The 27,189-nt window shown below is 36.4% G+C and overlaps 1 protein-coding gene across 3 annotated transcripts in view; it reads right to left on the bottom strand.

Annotated features, from left to right (window-relative positions):
- The window catches only part of ADAMTS19 (ADAM metallopeptidase with thrombospondin type 1 motif 19), a 150,762-nt gene that overhangs the window by 17,574 nt on the left and 105,999 nt on the right, over window positions 1-27,189 (bottom strand). For all 3 annotated transcript variants that reach the window (XM_056325473.1, XM_056325472.1, XM_056325471.1), the window contains exons 15-21: window positions 25,348-25,468; window positions 23,183-23,263; window positions 15,680-15,837; window positions 14,710-14,863; window positions 11,654-11,789; window positions 9,106-9,310; window positions 7,016-7,168 (exon numbers count right to left, since the gene is read on the bottom strand). In XM_056325473.1, the coding sequence (XP_056181448.1) occupies window positions 7,016-7,168; window positions 9,106-9,310; window positions 11,654-11,789; window positions 14,710-14,863; window positions 15,680-15,837; window positions 23,183-23,263; window positions 25,348-25,468 (1,008 nt within the window). The remainder of the gene's footprint in view (window positions 1-7,015; window positions 7,169-9,105; window positions 9,311-11,653; window positions 11,790-14,709; window positions 14,864-15,679; window positions 15,838-23,182; window positions 23,264-25,347; window positions 25,469-27,189) is intronic.

Below are 27,189 nucleotides of genomic sequence, written 5' to 3'. Positions count from 1 at the left end.
AGTGTGAACTTTTCTCCTTCACCTGGCCTTGTTTGCTCCAAGAGATCACCATGTCCAAATGTTGAATGACAGCTCTGAGCAAGTCTTAGCACAAGCACGTGGGTTCCTGCTATCTTCTCTGTAGTAAAAACACATGACTTATTTCAAAAGCATCCTACTTGTACTTCTTCCTATAATAGTAGCTAAAGTGTGGGGTTTTTTTCTTTCCTAATTCTAGTTTTTCAGTTTTTAATTCACTTTTTTCCTTTTGAAGGTAATCCCCATCTCCTTTTTAAAAATGAGATCCAGCATCAAAGTTTAGTGTTACAATACAAATGCACATGTATGATTTTCTCTTTGTGGAGACATTCAGTAAATGCCATGATGCTTAACAGTTTAACCAAAATTTCTGCCTGAAGGCATACCTTTGTAACTCTCTAGAGTAAAAAAGAAAATATTTTTACCATTTGAAATATTCATTTTTTTTACTCCATTGTGATAGTCAAAGATGATTTTTAAAATGTTAAAAAAATATTGTTATGAAATAGCATTTTGGAAATCTGATATATGCAAATTTTGGACTCCAGATTACGACACTCTTCATCACAGTTGAAAAGGACCATTAATGCTAACAGACAATATCAGTATTTAGGCTGCCACACACCCACATTGTCACTTTTCAATAAGGCTATATGAAGAGTAATTTCTTCAAATGCAGTTGTTTGTATGGAAAGAAAGGTGTTAGATCACAAAGCGCAGTGGATGCCCTGGATCTCTGAGTCCAATGTACCACTAAAATAGCTATCACATCTATCCATCCTTTTGGAAAATGCCAGATTGCTAAATCTGGCCATTCAATACTCAGCTAGACAAGCTGCCAGTACAGAAGGTAATTACAGAAGGTAAAGGAACAGTTAGTTGTCAACAATAGAAAACAGCAAAATGGAGATTATGTGTACAGCACAGATATCTACAGTCTATTCAACTTCAGATAAAATGGGCTGCATGGTATAGTGAAATTTTTTTGTAAAAATCATGCCAACTGATGAAGTAAATTCTGCTTCACTAGAAGTAAAAGTCTCCTTTGATGATAGTGTACAATATAATATTGTAGTACACAATACTAAACCAGTAGTACTCTCACACCAGTAAGCCAGTGTCCAACCAACCATACTTGCCAATTTTAAGGAGTGCCCAACACTGGTAAGGCAAATAGCAGCCAGACTGCTTCACTTACAGCTATAGTTGCAGGCTGTAGGTAGAAGCACAGAGGATATGGCTGGAAGGAGCACTCAGAAAATTTGTTATGCTGGTCAAAGGTTCAAAATCTATGCCTGCATACTAATACTAACAATATTTAGTTTTGAAATACTGCTGGCATACATGGAAGAAATGTCATTTATTTATAATATAAAGTTTTCATTTACCTATTTTAGCAGAGTTTTTATCCTTTTACTTCTACTACTACGAAAAACCTAGCTTGTTCAGGTGTATTTCAGATCTGTCTTTTTTTTTTTTTTTTTTTTTTTTAATTCCTAGAATTCCTCTGTTAATCTTTATGAAGGTGACTTAGAAGTCAAACTTTTCATTACTGATTTCTGTCTCTAGCATGCATCTCAGCATGCGACCCTCAAAACCACTTACTAAAATCAGCACAGTTTAAAGCAATTCCATACAATTGCTGAAATCGCTGATGTTACCCTTTTCTTTCTCAGGCAGGCAACAACAGTGACTGTGTAAATTAATCTCATCTTTGCCCATACTACTCTTTCAGATGGTACCCTGCAGCATGATGTACATCATGTAATGAGGTTGTGGCTGTACAGACCCGTTTAAGCATAGGGTTTTATTCGCCCCTGCTACATGCCGCCATCTTTCAGGCATACTCTTCTAGCTACGAGGGTTGGGGGTTTTCTCATCTGTTGCCCCTCTTTTTATACCATCTCTTGTACTCCATGAGAAGGTCATTACGGGCACCCACTTGTTTACTTCTTGAAGGGAATGTTCAAAACAAATGTGTAAAGGCTGTACCTTCTGCTCGAGACCCTCTCCTAGGACGCATAGGAAAAAAAAGAGCAGCTGTTAGGTGGATTTTAAATTTCTGTATTCTTTTTTTTTCCTTTTCATTGTCTATTTGATTATATAGTTCTCCCCGTTTCATATCACTTGTCAGGTAAGACTGTAAGCATCTTTCAGCAGGAACTGTAAGCCTCTTCTGTTCTTGTTTGTTCTTGGGGCCTAGCATGGCTTAATCCTGATGGAAACTATTGATGTACCACAACTTAATTTTTTTCTAATATAACCCCACTTACAGAGAATGCAATTCATAGAATCATAGCATCGTTTAGGTTGGAGAAGAACTTTGAGATCATCAGGTCCGACTAATAACCCAGGACTGCCAAGAGACAATACGACATCTGCCCATTATTACCTTTTGTTTCCAGTTTGGCATTCTCAAAAACCTTGCTTACCCTAAAGAGGCTTGTAGCAGAAAACCAGCAAAGATGTGTCAGCAGATCTAAGAATGATACCAGAATTTCCCATTTATGTGTAATTTTGTATCTGTGCAAATTGGGTAATGTCTACTTTTAAAATCCTTTCCAGTCTCAACAGTGTTTTAGCCTATTATTAAGGGTGGTCTTGTTCTCTTTTTCTAGAAACTAACATGACACTACATTTTTTCCAGGCAAAATACTACAGTACATTGATCTAAAAAGACTTTATCTGAAACAAATGATGTTAATATTACAGGATTGGTTAGAAATGTGCAAAAATCTCCCCACTCTCATTTCATTATATTGACATCTTCCATACAATTTGCTCATACTTCATTCCTGAAACAAAGACATACCTCATTTGCTGGAAACTAACTGTATAATTAAGTCAATATAAAAGTTATTAATGTGATGCCAGTATTATTTTGACTTCTATTATTTCACAAAAGTCCCATTATTTCTTTGTCCATAAATCTATTAATAGTGTCATACTTTGACTCATGGCCAGCACTGTTCTGTTCCCAGAATCTAAAAGTGCTAAAAATTTTGGATGGGGATCCAAAGAATAAAACCAAGGTTAATTACCTTGTCAATAAAATTGTAACATCAATATTATCCAAATTCTACCTTTTTTTTTTTTTTTGAAGGAGATTAAATCAGTAGAGTCTATTTGCTATGGAAATTTAGGGTTCTTTTAAATGTTTAAGCACACAGTTTAAAGGTTGAATGTCCCATGCTGTTGAATAGTTGTCAGAAGAAGAATTTAGGGGTTTTTTTCCCCCCTCTATTTTCACATGTTCTTTGATTGGGGTAGAAAAGAAGCAATCCTCATTACTGACAGCTGCTTTTTGTAGCACTCAGGAGATTTCTCTGTGACCTCTTGAGTTCACCCTGTCTCCCTCCAGCAGCTGGAGACTTGACTTTCCCCCCTGTACACAAACAAACTTTCTAGAGGGCACTGTATGTACTGTCTTAAATAAATAATCTGGAATAGGCCAAGAATTCTGGTACTCATTGGTGTAAAATCCAAGCAGTTGCTTCAGATGTCCTTTCAGACTCACTAGAAAAAAAAATGAGCAGCTTTTGTTTCTTCAGGGTATAGACGAAGCGAACTCCATGCCAACTATTGGGACCATTATCCTAGGCTCTGCGTTTGACTTCTCTGCGTCTCTGGTTTAACAAGTAGATACTACTTAGAAATTCTGCTTCTGTTGCTTCTTTAGTTTCTGTTGTCCTCTTTCCAGCTACCATAGCTGGACATATACCATATTATCTTCCCTAGTGTCCTCTACACACACTCCATATTTCTTTGTTATACAAATGGTTGCTCCTAAATTCTACTCCATTGTCCAGTATTTTGATCCTATTACCCCCTGCTGAATCTCTCCAAAAGTTTCTGGTATATTATCATATCAAACTTAAGCTTTTAATCATTATTTTAACTATTATTTTCAAAACCCACTCTTCAAATTATTCTCCCTTCCAAAACTGATCTTTCCTCTCATGCTTCATTTATACCACCAGTGTTCTGAAGATTCTAGATAATAGCAAAAACCCCTATACATAACTTCCTACATAAACTAAAGTATCCTAGATCTGCCCTTTGAGCACATATGCTGTTGACCTTTAAGTCTTTTTTGGAGAATGACTTCTACAACGATGTGAACTTCTCTAGTAAGCCAGGCAGATGTGTAAATGTGCAGTTCATATGCATTTCATTTCACCTCTCTGCTGCCTACTTCTTTATCCTTAGATGATGAATACCTCTGAGCATGACCCTGTCCTCATATAATCTTGAAATGGGTAGCAATGAGCAGCTTAGTAAAGGATGTTGATAATACTAAGACTGATCTACACCTCACCCTTACTGGTGCTATAGTAGCCATGAGCTATGAGCTTTCCTCATCTGAAGGTAACTTCTAAATTTTGAAGTATGGTATTCCAAGAATAGTATTCACTGGGAAAAGACAATGTATTTGGTAATGTTGCTAGATGCTGGCTTCAGAAGCTCAGTTTGAGCCTTTATTCTTTACTTTCTTATCATACTCATTTTCCTCACAAGGGCAGCCACAGAACCCAACTTATGTTAGAAACAGCAATGTTCAGCATATTGATTCACCTTGCTGACCTAAGAAATATTAAGGAGTTTAATGTTGCATACAGGTTATACAGCATACTTTTAGATTAAGTAAGAGTTTTAGAAGGATTGATGTGTTTATTGACCTATTGGAGCTTGCAATTTTGGTCAAATGTTCTTTAATCTTGTATTATTGCTAAAACATTGAGCTGAAAAATTATTGGATCCCTATGTGACTGTATATCTAAACCAAATTAACTCCATTACAGCACTACTATGATTATTACTAATGTTATATTTTCAGTAATAGTGCAATTTAAGCTTCATTTAAAATTATGCCTTAGGAGTTCAAGGGGAGCAGCAAAGCCAATAAGGATCACATTAAGCCTCTTTTTTCAATGTGTGAGAAACGTCATTTAAGTTTTTCAAGCCAAGTCTTGGCATTAGCTTAGGGGAACTTGGATCTGCTCAAAGGAGCAGCCTTCTGTCAATGTCAAGAACAATCCTAAAGAGTAAAAACAGTGAATGCAGAAGGCTGCACTGAACTTCTGAGTTAGAAACAAACAGTGAGCAAAGATTAACATTTATCTGAGCTTTCCATTTGTTTCCCCCATTGCAGACATATTAACATGTATGCCATGACTTCACGTTGCTATGTACTCTAGCAGTGGAATGGAATAGTAACAGGGATAAAAAAAGGAAATCCAAGTATATTTTAAATTGAATTCACGTCTCTGTAGAGAAATTAAAGTACCTACTTTTTGGTATAAATATTGGAAAATCTCAACTGCACAAGTCACAGTCAGGCTGTATGTTAGCTGCAAAAAGTTTCATCAATTCCATATAAAATATTTCCTCATCTCCTAATTTCTAAGTTTAAAGTACAATTTAGGTGCCTGTGTTACAGCTTTGATTGTGGAAGGAAAGCAGAACATACAAGATGTCAGTAAATTTTTAAACAGGAAGAAGTAAGTTCTTGTACATTCATTTATGATGTGGATGTTTGTGAAAAGTAGTGAATTAGAGAGTAAAGCTCTTTTCTACAGAGGGCACTGGGAACACAGTGTAACTGTATTGAGCAGCCCCACATAGCCTCAGCAACCGGCTTTGACTGCTTCAACTAAGAAAGCAGATGGTCCTTTCTTCATAGTCTACTCCCTGCTGGTGTTAGTGCTAAATGATGCAGGTTTTTACTGCAGTTCTGTGGTATGGAAATGCAAACAGCAAAGTTAATTGCCAAACACATCTTCTTGTAATAGTAACCCTGCTAGTGAAGGTTAGTTGCTTCTGTTTAAAAATTAATGGTTTGCGCTTTTGGAGTAACTAAGGTAGGGCGGTTATCTCCTAGTTTTTGTGAGGCTGACCCAAAATATTTCCAAATATTTTAAATTATCTCCACTATATATATATATAAATAAAAATAATTTGGCACTATCCTTTATCCTTACATGTGAAAAAAGTAAAGAAAATGAAATAAAGTTATGTGATAGTGACAATTTGTACCCCATCAGCAGAAAATGGGAGCTCCCAGGCAGAATTCTGTGAAACACTAGTTGCCCACAGAGTACTTGCAGCTAATTCTTGGAAGGCTGGCTAGTCATACACTGCTGGCTTTAGTCCTTGTTTCCAGCTGTTACATCACATGAAAGACAACTAAAAATACATTAAATACTTCTCCATACAAGCAAGTTAAAAACTGCTGCAATAACATTAGGCACTGAAAGCAGAGGTGTTGTGTGCAAAGTTATGAAGAAAAGCAAGGCGGGGGGTGGGGGTGGGGGGCAGGGAGGGAAGATTTCAGCCTTTCTGCTAAAGTGTGATCTGTGATATGCCAAGAGAAAACCTTGACAAAGGTCAATTTCAGCGTGTTTTGGGTATTCAAAACTGTAGCAAATGTTCAGGATGCCAGTCCAATAACATATGTGATCATGGATCTTACCAATATTTTCTGTTAGAGTTTGGCCTATGTTTATGTAACTCACTGAAATCAAAACCCATATGCCAAAGAAATAATGTACTGACAGTTATGTGGAGTGTTCAACATAGACAGTAATAGATGCTTCCTAGATATTAAATGGTCTATGTGAAAATTTCACAGGCTAAAGGCACTTCCTTTGAACTTATTTGAAACACAAATAAAATGTGCAAACACAAATTAAAGAAATGTGCAGACTGTGAGGTTGGAGTGAGATGCAGTTTCTGGAGTTGTTTGCCTGTCTATTGACAACAGTAAATTTATACCAGATTTGCATGATATTGAAGATTCACCTCATGCTTCCTTCATATTTTGATACTTATCTATACTGTGGTCTCTGTGTGGCTACGTGTTTCAGGTTGGGTTTTTTTAGCTTTACTGTTCGCTCAGCTAGGAGTCTCCTACACTTCTGACAAAAGCAATTCTTACAAAGAATTCAGCTTGCAAAATGTATTATGCTGTGGGGCACAAGTATGAAGGATGCCTCACCTTAGACCAGTCTCCCATTCTCCAGATGTAGCATTTGGAATAGTCCTCACAGTCCTCTGCTTCTTTAGGTCTTGTGGACAAAACACATTTCTTGCGGGGATTGGTGCACCTCACAGTCCGATGACGTACTCCCTTACCACATTTTACAGAGCACTGTTGGAAAAAGATGTTTTTCAGGTTTCTACAGAAGTCATAGTTACCCCATTTTATCCACTTCTACTCACCTCTGCCAAGCTAACATAAATGTTTCGAGACTTCAGTGATTTCCTGACTTCCAATCTTCAATTGCATTGACACTGGACTTGTTAAAAACTTATAAATGAACAAAAATTCCTTATGGGGCAGAATGATAATTGTTGCATTTTCAGCTAAAAATATATAATTGGATCAAAAATTATTTGCTTAAGGAAAAACTAGGCTTTTGGATAAGAAAACATCTGAGAAGTTATGACTAAGTAAGTGCAAAATGTTATACTGAAAATAGCAGGCAATCTTTGTTCTAAGAATTAAAAGAAATATAATGAAAGAAATCTAAATAATGTTCATAAGAATAAGATATGAAGCAACTTCAGGAAAACTCTGCTGGTGTCATAATAGACATTTTCTGGGAGGGAAAAAAGTTAAAATGGAAAAGTAAATATTCTAAAACTATGCAAGATTCCAGACTGATTTGAAAATTCAAAGTCACTGCACATACAGCATGTGAAAACTCTCTTCAAGTCACTCAGAGTCTTAATCTATGTTTTTTTGGTTTTTTTTCCACCATTCCCATTTACACTGCCAAAAATTATGCCATTTCCTTCTCAAAACATTGTCACTGCTTTTGATCATCCCACTGCTTGCAGATCAAAACTCTCCTTTGCCAAGCTGATTATAACTGCAGGAAGCAGTAATGGTTAGCTTCCAATATAATGGTGATAGTACGAATGGTCATGGGAAACACTTCACTCTTCAAAATATATTTACTACTTCCAATAAAAACATGCTCACTTATTTCTCATCTCTCAAGTAAAACAAACCAACTAAACAATCTGGGTTTATTTCTTGCACCTCTGTAAGTGAATACCATTCTTCTCACAATGAGCCCTCACATTCTAAACCTCTGGTACCAAACCAGAAACTGCTGCCATTTACTTCTCTTGTATCTCTTTACATTAGCATCTGCTTTCCATCTTTGAAAACATTCCCTATGTCTTAGCTCTTCCTTGCTTGAGGATCAAGGGGTGCTGCTGAGCAAAGGAGCCCAAAGGAGGGACTGCACCCAGATTTAGAAGCTACAATTTGTATTTTGAACCCAGAGGGACCAATAGCACAGTTTCTGGTACAGCAGGCAATCAGAATTGCTTTTGCTCTTCCAGTGCAGAAAGAAGCTCCAAATAACCCCTTCAGCTTGTCCAGATGGCAGCGATAACAACAGTCTTCTTCCTCCACAGTCAATTACTTTTAGAAGCAGTATAGCTTTTTAGAGGAAGAAAGCCGAATGGACATGGACATTAAAAGATCTGAAATTAATAAAGCTGCTTGCATAATAATTACATTACACAGCAATGCTTCAGGATGCAATGCATGCAAAATCGTGTTATTTGCAAGCCCTTTTGCCTACTGCTTATGCTGTTCTTGGATAAAGATGAAGGAGTGAGAAGAGAGAGGAAGGGAAGAAAACATTCTCCTTTGCAAGCAGCTCCCCTTATAGCCTCTCTGAAGCAGAAGGGCAGAGCAACCATCTGCTGATCAACATGCCTTGGTACAAAGGTATGTCAAAGATATTCCCACTCTGAACCCAAGGTCTGGCAGTTGATAAGCGATGGCCTTAATTCCATTTACCCCTAGTTACCCACTACTACAGTCAAGATTATACGTGCTTGAAAACTGGTCAAAATAAACTTTTTCAGGACATTAACTAAGTAAAATGTAGTAGTTTTATATGGCTGGCCTTCCCAGCCCCTGACCCCTTTGCCAAGTCATTGCATAAGGACCGTGAAAATCAGCAGGCTGAGCTGTGCCACTTGCTGCTGAAAAAAATTATATTCCCAGAAAATAGTAACACATAAATAATCACTGTGGACTATTTGTATAAATAAATGCAGCACCTCAGACCAGACTCCCGCCTCCCACACAGTCATGCAGTCCTGGCCTTCGCAGCGCTGTGCAGAAGTGGGCTTTGGTCCAAGGCAATCCCTCTCCCTAGCTCTGATCAGGGTCCCATTTCTGAGCTGCTGCGTGCAGGCTACTTGTCTGTTCTGGGTCCCTTTACCACATGTCCTTGAACATGGAGTCCATTCTGTCATCATCCATCTGCAAAGAAATGCAGGCAATGCCGTAACAAGAAAACAGGAAGGGAAAAGTACCACCACATCATCTTACTCTCTTGCTTACCAGTACACACTCCCAAGTAATATTTGAGTATCTTTCTGCCTCCTTTTAAATTCCCTTTGTTAATGGACTATTTATTAATTTAACATATTTTACATTTAATAAGATGTTCATATAATTTCATTCCCCGGCCTATTGTCCCTATGTGTTCAGAGTACTCTCCTTTCATTATAATTCCAATTAGAAAAGCTCCAAAATATACATACATTTTAAAGATAACAGATCACTCATCAGCCTGTCCTTCTCTATCTATATGACTATGTCAAGTGCATGCCATGCATGTAAAGTCCAGAATTCTTCGAAAATACTCTTATATGACAGAATCACTCCCATGCTCTTTATTTATTGATTTAATGCTCAGACTTATTGCTCTGGAGGAAGTATAAGGGCTCAAGCACTTTCGTGTTCTTCAGGGTCAGTCTTAATTCGGGTTCTGTGGTTTAAATCACAGCAGCAAGGAAGGCTGGTGCAGCTTGGAAGAGCCTGCATACCTGGAGAGCAATTGTTCAAGAATATAATTTTCCTCAAATGTTCTGTAGCTCCAGATTACGATTTTTAAGGGCACTTAAAAAGGGATTTTAAGCTCTGCCACTGATGCAGTACACAAGTGTATCCCTGGAGACTTAGATCGCAAGGTAGAGTTTTTAGGAAACAGATTTAACAAATTTGTTCCAACCTTCTGCCACATTTTTGCTGTACAAAAATGTTTTAAGGTTGCTTTTTTTGGTTGGGTTTTTTTTTTGGGTTTTTTTGTTTTGGTTTTTTTTTTTTTTATTATCAGTCCAGAGCCTCAATTTGCAAATCACAGCCTTTCAAGATAATGCATTATAGTTAAGGATACTTCTCCAAGTGCCAAGAACAAACAAATAGTGATGCAAGCATATGCTTTAGTTACATTTCTGTTGAAAGCTAACAATTTTTGTTTTGTAATACTCATTATATTTTTCCACATTTCTCAGCACAGCATCTCTGAGTAGTAGTTAGCAACATTTAAAATGTTTCATTTAATAAGCTGGAAAAAGTACAGAACATTAAAAATTTATAGTTGACAATGACAACGAAAAAGATCAGACTATTCCATTTCTAACCTTTAAGTGCACAGTGATGTTAATAAAGTAAAATAGAGAACTGCTCAAGTACGTGCATAATGAGATACAAATAAACCCTTCAAAGTGCAATGCCCTACTCTGTGGAACTCCAAACCTCTATGGCTTGGTTTTGCTGAAAATGTATCATACCTAGCATTTTATCAATTTTAGTATTTCTTCCTTTCTGAGAAAGCTAAGTCTTCTGGCTCATTTTACATACTTTCTTCAACAGTATTTGCATTTTATTTACTTTGCATTGTTTTCTTTAAAAATACCATCTACATCTCCTCCAGATGACCACAGCAGACCTATCTCAGTGCTTACTCCCAGGGATGCTAGCCAGCTATTGCTAGCTGCTCTTGCCTCCCTTGAAAGGTGGCAGATACTTTAACCAAGTCCACACAATACTTGGGGACTTCCTTAGTCATAATTCTTAGCTGCCATATGGAAATAGGATGGCAAACTCCTGTCAGTGTGCCAGCCTGGCCAGCTGGTGCAAGGGGCAGGGTGCCAGCTCAGCTGCAGGGACACCAAATGGGTTGGGCTTTGAGGGCACAGGCTGCAAGCTGCAGATGCCTCCTGGGGCAAAATTCAGAGAAAAAAACCTACTCCTGCTTCTGCCACCATTCCACCATCAGAGGGTAGTTCTGCCTATGGATACACATAAAAAGGGATGGGGGGAGACGGAGGAGAGGAGCAAGGGGAAGGCTCTCTATACTTCAAGTTGCATCAATGTAGAAAACCCAATTGTTTTCATTAATTAATTAATTAATTATTTTATTTATTTTTATTGTACTCAGAGCTTACTAAAAGGTTTTCAAGGAGCAAAGCCTTGACTGAACAAACCACTAAAATTGATCATTAATTAAAATCTATATTAATAGTATTTAAATATCAATCTCATAGTACATATCAGTCTGTAAGAACACCTTCTAAGGAAAATAATGAGCTGCTGTATCGAGTAAGAATTGATTTAGTCTTGGTGTGTAAGGGTTCTCTTTAATTAAAAGTCAGGAGAAACAATAGCCAGTGTTTCTGTTTTCCCTGCATTTTGCATTGTAACCTTTTTGGATATATGTATCTACTGCACATTCATTGCCAGAGGCAGTCACCTCTCTTAGCTCCTAAGATTTGTACATCTAGCTATTAAAGTTTAATTTGACTAAATCACTATTACCTGGTCTGGCATGGCTGCTCATTGCACTTGCGGATCTGTGGTTCAGGTTTTGTTAAATATTTGCATTTCTTGTTGTCCACAAGACTGATATTCTTGTTCATAATCTTTGTGCAAGAGACTGTTGTCTTTCTTTCACCTAGTAAAAATAAAGCCGGTATGTGGGGAAAAGAGAAATATGCAACTTTATTAAAAAAGGAAGGACAAAGGTATCTATCAGGTACAGCTATTTTGTGGACAGTTTGGCTAAAAGAACTGTAAAACCCGTACAAGAAAATCAAAGCCAGCAGGCAGCCTAAGAGAGATATTAAAGTTTGAAGGGAACAATGTGAGTTTTCTAATCCATTCTTTACACACCACTGTCAACAGAGTTATGCTGCTTTATTCCCATAACTATTCATAGCCTAAACCTTAGTCTTACTGGAATAATTGCTTTTCTTTCTCAGCCACTGAGGCCCTAGTGTTGAGAAAAGTTTGCAGAAAAATTGCATAGAAATGTGTGGTTGTTAATTATTACATAAAAAAAGAAAGGAACGACAAGTCTTGCTTCTCCATCTTGCTTGAGCTTAGTAGTTCTGCCTGGTTCAGCAGTATACTGGCAGGTGTGGCTGGCCCTCAGCTAAAGGGAATCAGCACGTGCAACCTTCAGTGAGGAGCCTGCACTGGAACAGCGAACTAAACTGAAGGAACTGAAGAGGCCACATAACTGACCTGATCTGCAGGGTGATCCTTTAATGAATTGGGAACTGCCTGCAGAGACCTAGTGCATGTTCTGTACAGAAAACTTGCCCTGATGGGTGGGTGGGTTGGAGACTGGTGTGTCTTGAAGCTGGAAGCATTAGAAATCATAATTTAATGTAGTACCTACCAAAGCCTTAACTTGTAATTAGACTGGTACCTAACTTTTAGAAAATCAGCAATCCTTGAATTAAAGACTTCAAATAGCAGAAACCAGGTTCATAACCATTTATTCCTAGGGTTATGCTTTAACGCTGTTTCTGTCTGGAAGTTTACCTACAAACAGGGTGTGTGCAATTGCAGGGCAGACAAGCATGCAATGTTCACCCATGGTCAGAAAAGTGCCTGCGGGGGGAGCAGTTCAGTTATAAATGCTCATTACATGTATGTAATGTAATGTAGCTGACATTTTACACGGCGCTTGTGTATGTAACAGCACATGCAACTAATCTAAAATATGCAGCGTTTGAAATGTTTGACAATTCTTTCTGCATTTACATATACATCTATGTATTCATATTCTCTTCCACATACTGGAAGCTTTTCTGCAACACAGAAGGTCACAGACTAGTTACATACATAAACATACACGATACCATATGGCTCCATCAATAGCTTCATCCTGACATTAACGTTAAGCATTTAAGCAAAACTGCCAACATTTTTTATATCCTTTAATCAAATTCATCAAAACATTGATGTTAAAAATTGAAACACAAATATTTACACAGGGTACAAGCTGCAGCATTTTAATTTCATGACTGCTTCATATTTAAGCCAAGAACTAAAAGAACAGTTAAAATGGTGTTGTCTAAAGCAAGAAAAGTCACTTATATTTCAGAATATTTGCAGTAAAAATACCTTTTATGGAACTTTGTATTAAGTCAGCTATTTCAGACAATAACATAAAATGAAGGCCAGTTACAACAGAAAAATATGATAAATAAACATTACAGTACCACTTAAATATTTACTTAAGCATTAATGTAGAACAAATTACCGACATACTGCTTTTTGAGACTTCTCCAGATGATAGGTAACTTTAGAAATATTTGGGGCAATAATGAGAGATTGTGGTAGCATTATTATTATCCTAAAAATACTTCAGGAAACTGTGAAAAGCATGAATATGCCAAGTGAATAGGAATGCACTACTAAGAAACAGAGGATGCTACCAACACCACGTAACAAAATACCTTCAGGGAAGAAGCCTTCTTACCAAACCACAAAAAGCATGTTTATGGAAACTACAGTATTCTGTCATGACACCAGGATTGTTCACAGAGTAAAAGGAGCTAGAACACAGTGTTCCTTATGCTGCTGTTATGAGAAAGTGAAGTGCTTCCAGGCCTTATTCAATCACAAGGTGCACTGCAGCTTTTGGGACTGCTGATCAGGGCAACCAGGACTGTTAAGGTTGTAAGCAGGAAATACAGGTATCAGAAATCAATATAGTATTTGTAGTGTGAGTCTGATTAATTGCACAAGATATGAACAGCTCTATAGATTGTGTTCATTAAAAAAACCTCTGAAGTGTTTTTTAGTGTCATTATCTATTTGAACAACTATCTTCTAAACAACAGTTCTAAAGGATTTTGTTACAGCAGTACTCTTCCTGTTTCAGTATTTGTTTTCATAGTCATATTTTGTTCTTGAAATTTCACATTTTTTATGGTTTATAAACTTAAACTTAGGAAAAATATCACATCACCATACTAATATCTGCTGTTGTAATATCTGTTCCATATGTTTCTGGATCATCCTCAACTCATGTTACTAACTGTACATATTTGATCTGAGACTGGGGTTCAGATTTTCTGTAGTTTGAAATGTGTTTTACAGATAATTTATCTTCAATAGTTCCAAATGCAAAGTGGAATGCATATGAACTTTATATTCGTGTTCTAGCTTTTGCACTTGCATTTCTTCTTGGAAACTGTGTCCTGAATTTGCTTTGCTAATTTAGATTTTGTTCCTTCACTACCATCTTTTTCTGTTTATTTATTTTGAAAATTTTCCTAGAGTTATCACTATTCTGTTAATATAATCAGGAAGCATGAGACTGAAGTATGTCCATCATTCTATGAAATCACACAAGCCACTATGAGGATATTACTTTTAAATATGCAACACTGACCATCAGAGTCTTAAATATTAATACATCATGTGTAACAGATATATATATGTAAACCCACACAGACCATATACACATATATATGCATATTGTATACACACATCTACGTATTGCATGTATACATGCATATTGTATATACAAATACATTTTTAAAATGTGTGTGCATATTTGTACACTTTTATTTTACCTCCTCCACATACAGCATCACAGTCCTCCCAGCCAGAATGTGTCCACATGAAAAGAGGCTCTGGTACTTTAGAGCTCTGATTCTCAGGAAGAGGATCCAGTGGGATTGTGTACTCATAGTGTAGACCATAGCTCTGGTCATGGAAGAGCAGCACCTGCAATATACAGAGAAGGAAAACCTACCTATGTACACAGAAACTGTGGAACACAAGCTCTGAACTGTGAGGAGATAATCTTGAAAAGCATGACAGAATGAATTAATGCTCTATAACCTTTCAACCCTCCTAATGGGTTTGTAGAAGAACTTAGTGACAGTATCCAAATCAAGATAATGAGAAAAAAATATTTCACTTAACATACAGGTCAAAAAGCTGTCCTTGGGAAACAAGGAAACAAAATTCACCAGAAATATAGAAGATGATTATGTCCTGTGATTTCAATGCTCTTAAATAGAGGTGGTCTTTCCTAGATGCATCAGGTTTAAAATTATTTTAGATATACCAGGCAACTTCTTGCATTTGAAGGATTTTGAATTGTGAAGTACTTCCCCATCATCTCTCCTTCCTTCTTTCTGGTGGCTATCAATTTTTCCTCCTCTACACTGAAATGCATCAGAACTCTACTTCTTCCTGGAGAACTTGGCAACTGCAATCCTGAAATGGTGATGCTGTGCAACATTAATTTGAATCTCTCTCCTTAAGTGGCACATCAACTTTTTATCAGATTTGTAGGAATGCTGAGACCTTCCATCCCACCTCAACAACATGAAGATTTTTCTTGGATTTCAATGCATTTTTTTTAGAAGTGGGCTGACAGATTTATACATATACAAGCAGGTGTATAGATTCTTCTGGATATAAAATCAGGTATACCTTACACAGATCTCATTTTCAGGAGCTTGGAAAAAATAAATCAGTTACCATGCTATGTGATAGCAATCAGGTAAAAAAACCCAATCCATATTGTATTACCAGTAAATGTAAAGGTGATGTTGTGGGACCTTTGGCTGATATTTTCTCCCAGAGACCTCTCCGAACATAATGGACAGTGGTCCCAGCAATATTGAATGTTCCTGAATGCTCTATCTTCCAGTCACTATTGATTGACTGTTTTCCAGCATCTCGAAGAGCTGCAAAATATATGAAAAAAGTCCAATATGAAAGGTGTCTGTTCAGTAGTGATTTGGGCCTCCTTTCCCTTCCTGTTTGGATAATTTAACAAGAAGATGAAATCACCTGACTGTTTGCAAAGATATTTATGGATCCTACTACACATAAACTTCCGTTGGAACATGCTTCAGAAACACTTTCTGGAAGGAAGGCTTGGAAAAAACCATGTGTGTTTAATGTTACTTGAAGTTAACATCAGTGTTTTAATGCCTGAAGAGTCTGACAGGCCCCAATGTAATTCATAATTTGATCACTGAATTAATTTAAGGCAAAGGAAACCTCCTCTATTCCCAGGGTGGTCATTTCTATAATCCATAAAGGCATGGGAAACACAATTTTCAGAAGACAATCTTGAAGATTTGTGGATTTAGGGTAAAACTTAAAAAAAATAAAAATAATCTAGTTCTGAATTCTTTCCCCTAGAATTTGTCTTTTTCTCCACCTTAGAATGTGACAATACTACTTTCATTCTATTTAAACGCTTATTTTACAGACTTTCACCATATAATTTGATGCCTCTAACAAACATGAAAAACTTGTTCTTTTTGGCTAAATCATTCCTCTTGTTCACTTAATTTATATTCAAATGTATCATCAAATCAAGTATAATATATCTCATACATTGGGACACAGGATTTTATATTAGTTTAATACAGTAAACTTAAAAGATTCTTCTGTGAAGAATTTGTAATTTTATTTTACTTTATTTTATTTTGTTCAAATCAGTGATTTGATCAAATCTAAATAATCATGTGAAGTAGAATATCCTTGAAGTCACCTTCTGGACAAGAAGTTTTACACATTCTTCATCATTGAAATTGCATGTTTGGCATCAGACTGTTGTAAGAGAACCTCAACAGTTTAAGCTTTGTCCAAAATGTCTTTTTTAAAGTTGTAAGTTAATGTGAGTCACTCCTGTAATCATCTTCTCTCCTATTCATATTTATACTGTTATGTTTTGTTTCTATGGGAAACAATGGCAACACGTCTATGGACTGGCAGAAACCCAGTTGCGTAAGACACCACTGATGTCTACCACTGCAGCGCTGTGTAATAAATGTTAAGGCTATAACATATATTAATGCTGTAGAACAGCCCTGTACTAAAAATAACCAGTAATTTTACAAGATTTAAAAATCGGTATTTTAGGTTTAAACATTCTATTATTAATGGTTATTAAGTTCTATGCATTGTTTAAACTGTAGGGGCTGATCCTCTTCCCAGTGGAGAAACAAAACAAATGTACTCGAAAGCGCTGAGGTCCAGTTGGGTCATGCTGCTCAGATGGAGCAGCATCCTCTCCCTGGAGAGCAGCGGGCCTTGCATCATTTTGTCTTGTCTTTAAAATGAATGTGTGTGCCACAGCACGCAGACATGCAGGGGACTAGAATCCCAGCCCCAGAACACAGAAATACGCCTGGTCTCGCATTTCCTGCTTTCTAATACCTCACTTGAGCCACAGGGGTTAAACCAAGTAAGAAAGGGTATCCTCAAGCCTAAAATTCAGGCTTGGATTCAGGCAGTCCAGCTTCTGTTCTTGACTCTGTCAGACCCCATATTGTAAGCAAGTTCACTGGGTTTTATTCCACTCCACACATGCACTCCCACTCTGCTTAGCTTTTGATAGAGGAGGATTTCCTGTACAAAGGAATGCATTACAGGAAGAAAATTCAGTGCACAGGTGTATCCTCTCTCAAGCTACAAAAAAAAAATAATAATCCAGCAATACATCTACAGCTAGAAAGACAAAGAAATTTGGACTGGGGAAAAAACTACTAAAGCTGTAACCAAGACCAAAATTTCAGTGCTAAAACAAACGAACTAATTATAAGTTATCTCTGCAGAGCATAAAATATCCATCATTACAATGGCAATTAAGCGATGATGATGACTGCAATGTATTTTTTAATTACTGTACCAGGAATATACACTCTTCCATTGTTAATGACGTATGAGTGGCTACATAGCCATAGAGGCGCAACAATTCACAGCAGAGCTATTGCATTTCCCAGTGCTCAGTGGGAGCAACAGTGCCCTAGTCCTGGTCTTCCACTTGGAAAACCTGTGCTGACTAATCCTGTTACTGTTTTCTATGGAGAACTGTAAAACGTACACCACTGTATTAACTTTGAAATTTTTGCTTAAGTTGAAATTGCCACACTTTACAGAGGGGTTAAGAAAAGAGGCATTTGTGCCAAAATAAGAGGGAAGTTGTCATCTTTGTGAATCATGAATTTTTCCTTTTGCTCTCTGCAAAATTTAGTCATACTCTCCAGAAAGGTACCAAATAAATGTAATTTTGACTGACCCTTATTTTCTCAAGGAAATACAAAAACTATCTGAAATTCAGTTCTAAATGACAGTACCTTCACTGATACCTTTTGTCAAAGAAGTAATTGTTTCACTTCCATTCAGGCTATCATGTGTTCCCTTCAAGCCATCTTTAAAAAATTAAGACTTGAGATTTGAATAACTTCTTCAAAATTTCAAATGAGGTAAGGCTGACTGGTCAGTAGTTCTCAGGATCCTCCTTGTTACCCTTTTCAAAATGCTACAATATTCTCTTTTCTCCAGTCACTGGGGATTAAACCTGACTGACATAACTTTCAAATGTGCTTGAGTAGCTTGGCAACTACATCAGCCAGCTCCCTCAGGACCCTGGGATGCATCTCATCAAATTCCATATAACTGTGTATGTTCAGGTTCCTCAGATGGTCTCAACTCTGATCTACCACGGGAGGCATTTGAGAGGTGTGGGAAGAATATTTAACATTGAAACTAAGGCAAAAAACTGTTGAGTACCTCAGACTTCTCCATGTTCATTGTCATTAGTTCTATCTTATTTATCAGGCTGTGTTTGTGTGTGTATCCATTTTCTTTAATCTTCCCTTTCTAACATACATGTATAAGCCCTTATTATTCACATTCCTTGCCAAATTCAGGTACAACTGTACCATAGCTTTTCTGATCCCATTCTTAAATATTTGAGCAGCATTCCTAAGTTCTTCCAGGAATATATGTTCCTGGTTGCAGTGCCTATGCATTTCATTCTCATACTTTAGTCTGACCAGGAGGTCCTTATACAGGCATGCTGGTCTCCCACCTTCCTTGCCTGATTTCTTACATGTGGGAATTGAGAGCTATTGCAATCTAGGAGAAATGTCCTTAAAGAGCTGCCAGCTCTGTCCTGCTTCTTTATCCCTGAGGGTAGTTTCCCATCCACTAATTCCTTAAACAACGGAAAGTTTGTTTTCCAAACATTCAGAGTCCTGGCTTTAGTGTTCACCTGGCCCATATCCCTCAAGACTGTGAGTTCCTCCAGGGCACAATCACTGCAGCCTGGGCTGCCACTGATTTTGACCTCTCTGAATAGTTCATGTGTGTTAGTAAGCAACCAACAAGGTCCAGTAACACTATTTCTCTGGTTGGGCTGTCTATCACCTGGATTAAGAAATTATACTCAGTGTGCTCCAAGAGTCTCCTGGACTGTCTACAGTTTGTTGTGCTGTTTTTCCAGCAGATGGTGGGTTATCAAAGTCTCGAGCCTGCAAGTGTGATGCTTTCTGTAGCTGAAGTAAGAACACTTCATCAGCGGGCTCCCCTGGGTCAGGCAGCCCATAGGAAACACCAACCACGAAGTCTCCTTTGATGGCTTGGGCCCTAATTTTTACCTATAAACTCTCAACCTGTTCACCACCATTTCTCAAGGGCAGCTCTGTGAAGTCAATCCATTTTTTTATAGAGAGGGTATTTGTTTCATCTTGATGTCAAATGGTTTCAAAATGTGTTGTTAAGCCATCTTCTGTGGCCCTCTGCATGTGAAAGGAAAACGTGTTTAGTTTCAGTGGACCCTGGTCTCTGTTATGGGACCAGGTCCTCAACTGGCTTCCCTTGAAATTACGCAGTCTGAGGGTTTGGTCCAATGTATTTTAGAAGTACTAGCATTGCCAGAAATGAGGGACTCAAAATTCTGCACTATTTGCCAGACCTTATTTGCTTTCCCACACCCTTATCCCCCAAAATGTGGTCCAATGTGTTTGTTGGTTTTTTTTTCTAGGAAATGTATTTCAAAGCAGAGATCAGACACAACACAACACGCTATGGACTTGGTACCTATAAGAGAATCAGCAATTACAATGTCATGCAGTGTTAAATTGCAGGTCCAAAGGTTCTATATCCCTGAAGGAGCTTGATCACATATTTGAGAGTAACGATACAGTTAATCCACTTCTGTAGTTCAGCTGAAAACAAGTAATTTCTTTCATTTCCAATTAGCACAAAATTTTTAATGTTTCAGATTTGAAGTTTTATATATATATATATATTATATTTATATATATATATATATATATAATTGTATAGTTATACAGCATCAACCACTCTTATTAATTCATTATGGGGCCTGGACCTGTCATATAAGTGTTTAAAAAGCTCTCTAATCTCAGAGACTAGTGTATCTCTTACACAAAAATACTATAATCTTCCTTTTTGTATCCTACATTAAGAACTTTTACTAAAAAATCTTTTAACACCTGCCAAATATAAATCAAAATTCAGCAACAGAAAAGGCATTCTTTTAGATCACAGGAATCTAGATAATGTTTGAAACATTTTAATAGCTGTTCTTATAGTATTTTTTTAAAAGTAACTGACAGTGAATAAAGTCTTATGTCAACATGGTGATAAACAGACAGGGTTACCCCTGCTAGTTTCTTTTTTAAAAATAAATCTCAAAATTATTTCTTAAAATAATAAATTCTAATTCTAAAGTTAGTAAATGTATGCCTTAGGAAATATCAAATTAAACTCTCCCCCTTTCCCCATACTGCTACAAATAATTCCTGCTCCTGAATACCCTACTGATGGAAGGAGAATCACAATTTCTTTCACATTTTCTTATATAACTTCAGTAGGGAGGAATACCTAATGTTTGGCTGTATCCCTGCTCCTACCTCCCCCAGAGGGGAGAACAGACAGGACAGACCTTGACAGATTGATCAATTCAGTAAATTTGGTTGCAAGTTATACCTTAGCTTTTTTCTTAGGATGCCAGAGCTCCTGTAACTGCAGCATATGCTGATCCAGCTCAGATAAGCAGCTATCTGATGTGTTCAGGAGGAACCCCTCTGAAGATTTCCTTCAACAGCACAATCTCACAATGATGCTACTGATGCGGGCTGTAGTTTTACCAATCACTTTAGCAACATCATCGCAGTTTCCAGATCATAGTGACTCTCCTTTCCGACTACCAAGTAAATCTGGAGAAGGGTATTTTATTTCGATTCCCTCTTTATTTGACCTGTGCTATACAATAGGGTTCAAAACTTCCCTCATTTTAAATTAGCTTCTACTTTGTAAGCCACAGCTCTTAGTGTAGATTGGATTATATTGTGTTCACAGCTGTATCTCTAATTATACAACTATCAATTGTATAATGAGCTATATTATTTAAAAACCTTTATCCTGAAATGTTTATATGAAAATTAGCAAAAATTAGAAATAGTCTCAGCCTGTATGGACTCATTTCAAGTACAGAAATGCACAGAGCAAAGTACTCTGCAACATAAAATTAGCATACAGAACTGTAAGATAGAAAACAAATCATAAATGTGAGAGAATTTAATCTGTATTACATTTCACATTTTTAATCACAGTATTTTGGAGAATATTCTTTCTAAGATGAAAGATACATTCCTTTCCCCAAAATCATTATGTTACTCCTGTTTGAAAATGTTCCTATTCAAAATGTTATTCCTTTTCAATTCAGGTTTTTATGCTTTCCAAATAAATGTCCTATAAGTGAAGAAATTTTAAATACCTGCTTTTAGTTATAAAAAGAAAAAAAAAGTGTAATAATACAGGTTTTAATTTAGAACACTGTAACAGACATGTTCCTGGTTCCCCATAAAGGCTTAAGAAAAAAATATTGCAGTGAAATACTTGCCGATCCTCATTCAAAGAGACATTAATGAAGCTAAAAAAAGTAAAACTAAAGTGAAAAGCAATTAAAAGCCAATTAGCACCCTTCAAAAATCAGCAACATGACTGACATTATTTCATGAGCATTAAAAGCATTACATTCTTTTTCCCTTTTGTAAGGTAAGGGATGACTCAGTTTGCTGCTCTTGAAAAACGAATTAATTTCCTGAAAAACAACCCCAACACTTATGTATTTTTGGATTATTTAAAAAATAAAAAAATAACAGTATTTATGTTGTCTATATATGTTAACACAGTAGAAACAGGGGAAAAAACCTCTCAAAATTTAGAAAACGTATCAATGAAACCTAAGTTATCAGTTCAACACTCTTACATTTCCATGTCTATGGTCTACTGGGGAACAATGAAATAATCCAGATCTCTAAATCTCCTGTGATATCTTAACAGGGCAGGTGCAGACCCCATGATAAACAGTCACCCATGGACAACTTAAACTGCCATAATTACGATTCACCATCTTCAACATTTCCTCAGCTGAAGTTCTGAGAACACACAGGTAAAAAGTTTCTTAAAATGTAGAGATTACTTAGGAGCAGAACTAATAGTGACCAACCAGGGAATTTTTCATTTAATTGGTGTGTTTCTCATACTAAGTCTCTCTCAATTTAAACTTGAGCAGTGCATGGAACAGCACCAATTATGATATTTCATATAATCATTAAAAACCTGTAGCAATAATAGTAACAAATTATTGTCTCCTACACAACAGCTTTAGAATTCATTAAAAGAGAAAACTTTTTTTTTTTTTTTCAATGAAATACAATTTCTTAGAGATGGAAAAACTAAAAACCTCCAAAATTAATTGTGATTAAATTTGTCCATTAAAACATTCAGACAATTCAAAATAATGCAACAAAATTCTGCTTTCTTAGTCTAATTTTAGAACTTTTAGTTGACTTTGTTGGTGATTTGCTATATGGTGGTCAGTGTGGTTATTTTTGTTGTCTGAGCACAAGTTATTCCACATTTCAGCATAAAACTCTTTTTGCTAGTTTTAACTTTAGTGCCTTCCTTATGAAAAATTGAAAATGTTAGAGATAAAGTATGTGGATTTTTTCTTAAATCTTCTAAATACATTGTTTGAAACATTCTCAAAACAAAATTAGATGAGATAAAAGTTGAAAATAAACTTATATGAAGAAATCTGCTATAACTGTTCTTTTATTTTGTTATTTCTACAAAGTTTCTTCTTCACAGACTTTTTTTTCCACTCAAGGGTTTTGTTTAGCCACAAAAGCATGTTCAGCTACCAGTATTCAGTGATGACCAAAACAGGACATGAACACTAAAACATATGACATTTACCTAAATAACTGTGAGCTGGTTTTTCTTCCACAACTTTGATTCTCCTTGCTCCTGCAGGTATCACCAAAGCTTCCACATAACCTAGATATGATACCAGATGTCCCAAGTTAAATACAAAAGAAGTGTAGAAAAGTCCAACTTGTATGTTTTTTCATTTCTTTTTCCCTATTTCGCTTTTAAAATATAACAAGTTACAATTTATATAGTAATGGCTTGAGGGTTCTTGCAAAATGTTGAAACAAGCTATGAAACTGTGCATTATGTGTAATATATACCTCATGATATAGAATCAAAAGCGTTTAGCAAAATAAAACAGAAGAACTAGTAAGGCTGGGCGGGTTGGGGCTGGAGGAGATGAATTTGTTTCTGGCCAGGTAGTTAGTGTCATCATCACTACCAGATGACCATAAAAGAATTCCAGCTTCACTCAGTGTGTAAAAAGAAATGATAACGGCACTAAAAACCAAACATCCTTCCATTGTTTGTGGTTTTGTTTTTTTTTTTTTGGGGGGGGGGGGTGGTATTCTTTAAAAAATATTGGTATTTTGTTCCTCATCTCCCTCTTTCTGCTTTAACACATTCAAACCCTGTTATGAATGACTTTAGTTCTGCAGATTAAATAACTTTTTAGTTATTTGCTTTACATTGCAATTGCTTCCTTAAAGTGTGAAACTCAGACATGCTGTTGAGCAATTTGCTGTGAGTAAAAAGGGGTGAAAAGGCAATAAAGCTGAAAAACACTGTGTAAACAGAAATGTTATAAAAAAATAAAAACATGTTTCAGGTTATCCAAGTGAACTTCAAAAAGTGGACAGTAAACTAAGTTTTTATTCCATGTAACTATATAATGTTCTGTAACAAAATATTGATCATTTACAGCACATTTTCAATAATCCTGAAACATGAAAATTAAACTGCTGCAAAGCAGCATTATTTATCTTTAATTTCTTTAAGAGCTAGGAACACTTTGCAAGTATTGCTGACAGTCCAGCTTCTTGAGAAGGAAAATAATTCATGCAGTTGTTTAGAGGGCAATACTACAATATTGTAGATTGACAAAGAACCCTTTTGTCAATTTGAAATTTGTAAATTTGAAAGTGTGTGGATATTCATATTAGCTACAGAAGAGAACTGACACATTGTAATTTCTATTAGCAGCCCCCTTCTTTGTAGTTTTTGATCTAGTAGTCCTCCAGACTTATCCGTGGTTTGGGATCCCTGCTCTATATTACCCTCAGCTTAAGAAAGGGCCAGACATAAACATCTGAAGACTATGCCTAACTTTTTTTTTTTTTTCAAAAGTACTATACTTCAGTCTATGATGCATTGAAGTCCCTGATATTTCAAAGATACACTGTCTGCTTCTAATTACAGTAATTTTTATGTGATTTACTTAGTGCCTGGAAATTCTGCACATTTTCTACTCAAGAAACTCAAAGTGTAATGGCAAACAAATGCTGAAAACAGTTGGCCAAATGCTGTTTCAAAGAAAAGACTTTTCTGGGAGAGAAGGTATACATGATGCATGATGCACATTATTAGGATTTCAATCCTCTATTCTGTCAACACTGTTGTGCTGGAGCCAGTCAATTATTCTCATTCAAAGAATATATCACAGCAGTGTTTGAAAATCTCATGTTCATTCTGCATCAGAAAATCTATTTGCTTGTTATGATATGTTATTATTAGTATAAAACAATGAATAATGAAAAGATGTAAGACTTCTTCACATATTCAGCTTTATGTTCTCCCACTGCTTGGCTTGGTTTAATGATGTTACTCTAGGTAACAAATCACAATTTCAGTATATATTTTGAAGAACATTAAATGAATCTAAACACTATAAGAATTTACAGGTCTTTGTGAAACTTTCACAGATTTTTTTTAAATCAGGCTTTTCTATGAAATAATGTCTGTCTTAATGGAAGATAAATTGGATATTTGCTTGATATTATAATTGAAACAATTTTCAATGATTTTGCAATAAGTTAAAAAATACTCATGCATTCTTATCTGACAAGTCTTATTACTTTAAAAAAAAACCCAGTAGATTTGAATTTCTTGTGAGGAACTGCATAATTTAAAGAAGTATAGCTTTTTAAAGTTCCCAATGCTCAAAGTAATCAAACAGCTACTGTTTTCCTCAGCATTTGAAACAGACTTACCTGCTCCTCTAGTATGGTTAAAATCTCCTTTAATAACTTTGCATGATTTTCCATTACCATTGCATACACCACAATGATCTTCACGAGCCAGAGATCCTAATATGCCATCACAGCCAAATTTCTGTTAAAGAAATTTGAAAATAAAGGAAATAAAGCTGTTGAGACACAGGCCATGTTTTTCATAAAGCTGTCTTTAGTAGCGGGCAACTCACCTTTTTGCAAGATGCCCTAAGCAACATGATCTAGTCCTGCTAGAGTGAGGGTTGCACTAGTCCATGTCCAGAGATCCATTCCATAGCAATTTTTCCTGTGATTTTATGTAGATTGTTGCATTAACTCTTCCCATATGGTTGGCTAACTCCACTAGCTGCTCTCCAAGAATGCAGCCACATTCCTACCCCTCCCTGCGACCTATGACCCTTCTGAGCCACTGTGCAACAGCCCCCCTACATGCCCTCCTGCTCGGCGACCGCAATGTGTGCAACCCTACTGCTTTCTACTCAAAATTCGGGAGGTTCTTTGCCACACCCACAATGGTAAAGTGCTGTTTAACATCAACCTGATGTTTTATTCTGAATAGGATGTGAACGCGTCTGGAATACGTAAATGTAAATTGCATTTATGTTTTGCTAAGAAGCATTCAGTTTAAAACAAGGTTTACTCAAGCACCTCCACATTACTGTGTTAGACAGATTTCTGTTAATAAATATCAGTGGTGGCTTGGCAATAGGAATACAGTTAATATCATATGCTGGTCTGGTATGAAAGAAAAGCCTTTTAAAACCTAGAGGAGTCATCACAGGGTAATCTTGTGCACCGTATAAATGCATCTAATAAAACCAATTAAGCTTCAACACTGTTTGATAAATACTGAAGATTATAGCTAGGTTAAAGAGAAAATAAAGGATTCCTTTAAGAACAGAAACCACAGTCAATCAAGGAGCCACTCATTTCCAAGCAAATTAAGATTGTTAGTTCACTTTATGCACAAAGTTTTTATTAGTGTTGTACTACTTAAAAAAGCAATACAGATTTCAAAATACTGATTACGGTATAAGCATTCAAAAAGCTGTGTGTCCAAAATGGCACATCTACAAGATAGATGTGTACCTGACTCTACAGCTGTAGTCCTGGAAGTTCTTCTTAGTGGGTTGTCTATGAAGACAAGTTAAAATGTGGAAGACCTTACAAATTAGACCTTCAAAGCTGATTAGCACCTATCTGTCTAACCCTTGATATGCCAATAAGACAATTCAGTCAGTCAGATGAGTTTGGTTTAAGGCTTTGTTTGGTCTTTATTAGTCAGTTGTAAAAAGTGAATGATAAAATGAGCTACCTTTTTTTTCAGGAAAAATGTGCTCTATCTCACATTTGTGATTAAACTTGTAATTGCTACATGGTGAACTAAAGCTCCAAATCAGCAAAGTATCTGAGAGTACTCTTGTTGCATGCATTCAGTCACTTAAGAAAGGATAGCTATACATACATATATGCATTGCTATGCATATATAAAAGTGCATACATACATCTGTAAGTTAATTTATTGAAGATCTTACAATATCTAGCAATGCTGGTTTATGTGTTAAAGGTTGTTTTTTTCTACTGAATTCAGTGTGTGCAGTGAGAAGAAGACAAAGAAAAAACCCAGCCCTGTAGGATTTTTATATAGGAGTTTCCGTATGAGGCACTATAAACGCAACAAAAGGACGCCCATAAACCAAATGAATTCTGAAGATCAGGAATAGCATACACACTCAGCTTTAATTATGTTATTCTGCTCCTTTGGTTTTGCTCTATTCAGATGTCAAATTTTGTACTGTTGAAAAAGGCGCAATTAGTCAT

Source organism: Falco biarmicus, chromosome Z, assembly GCF_023638135.1.
Source record: "Falco biarmicus isolate bFalBia1 chromosome Z, bFalBia1.pri, whole genome shotgun sequence".
NCBI lineage: Eukaryota > Metazoa > Chordata > Aves > Falconiformes > Falconidae > Falco > Falco biarmicus.
The sequence above is the reverse complement of the archived record's forward strand: the minus strand, read 5'-3'. Positions and strand labels throughout refer to the sequence as shown.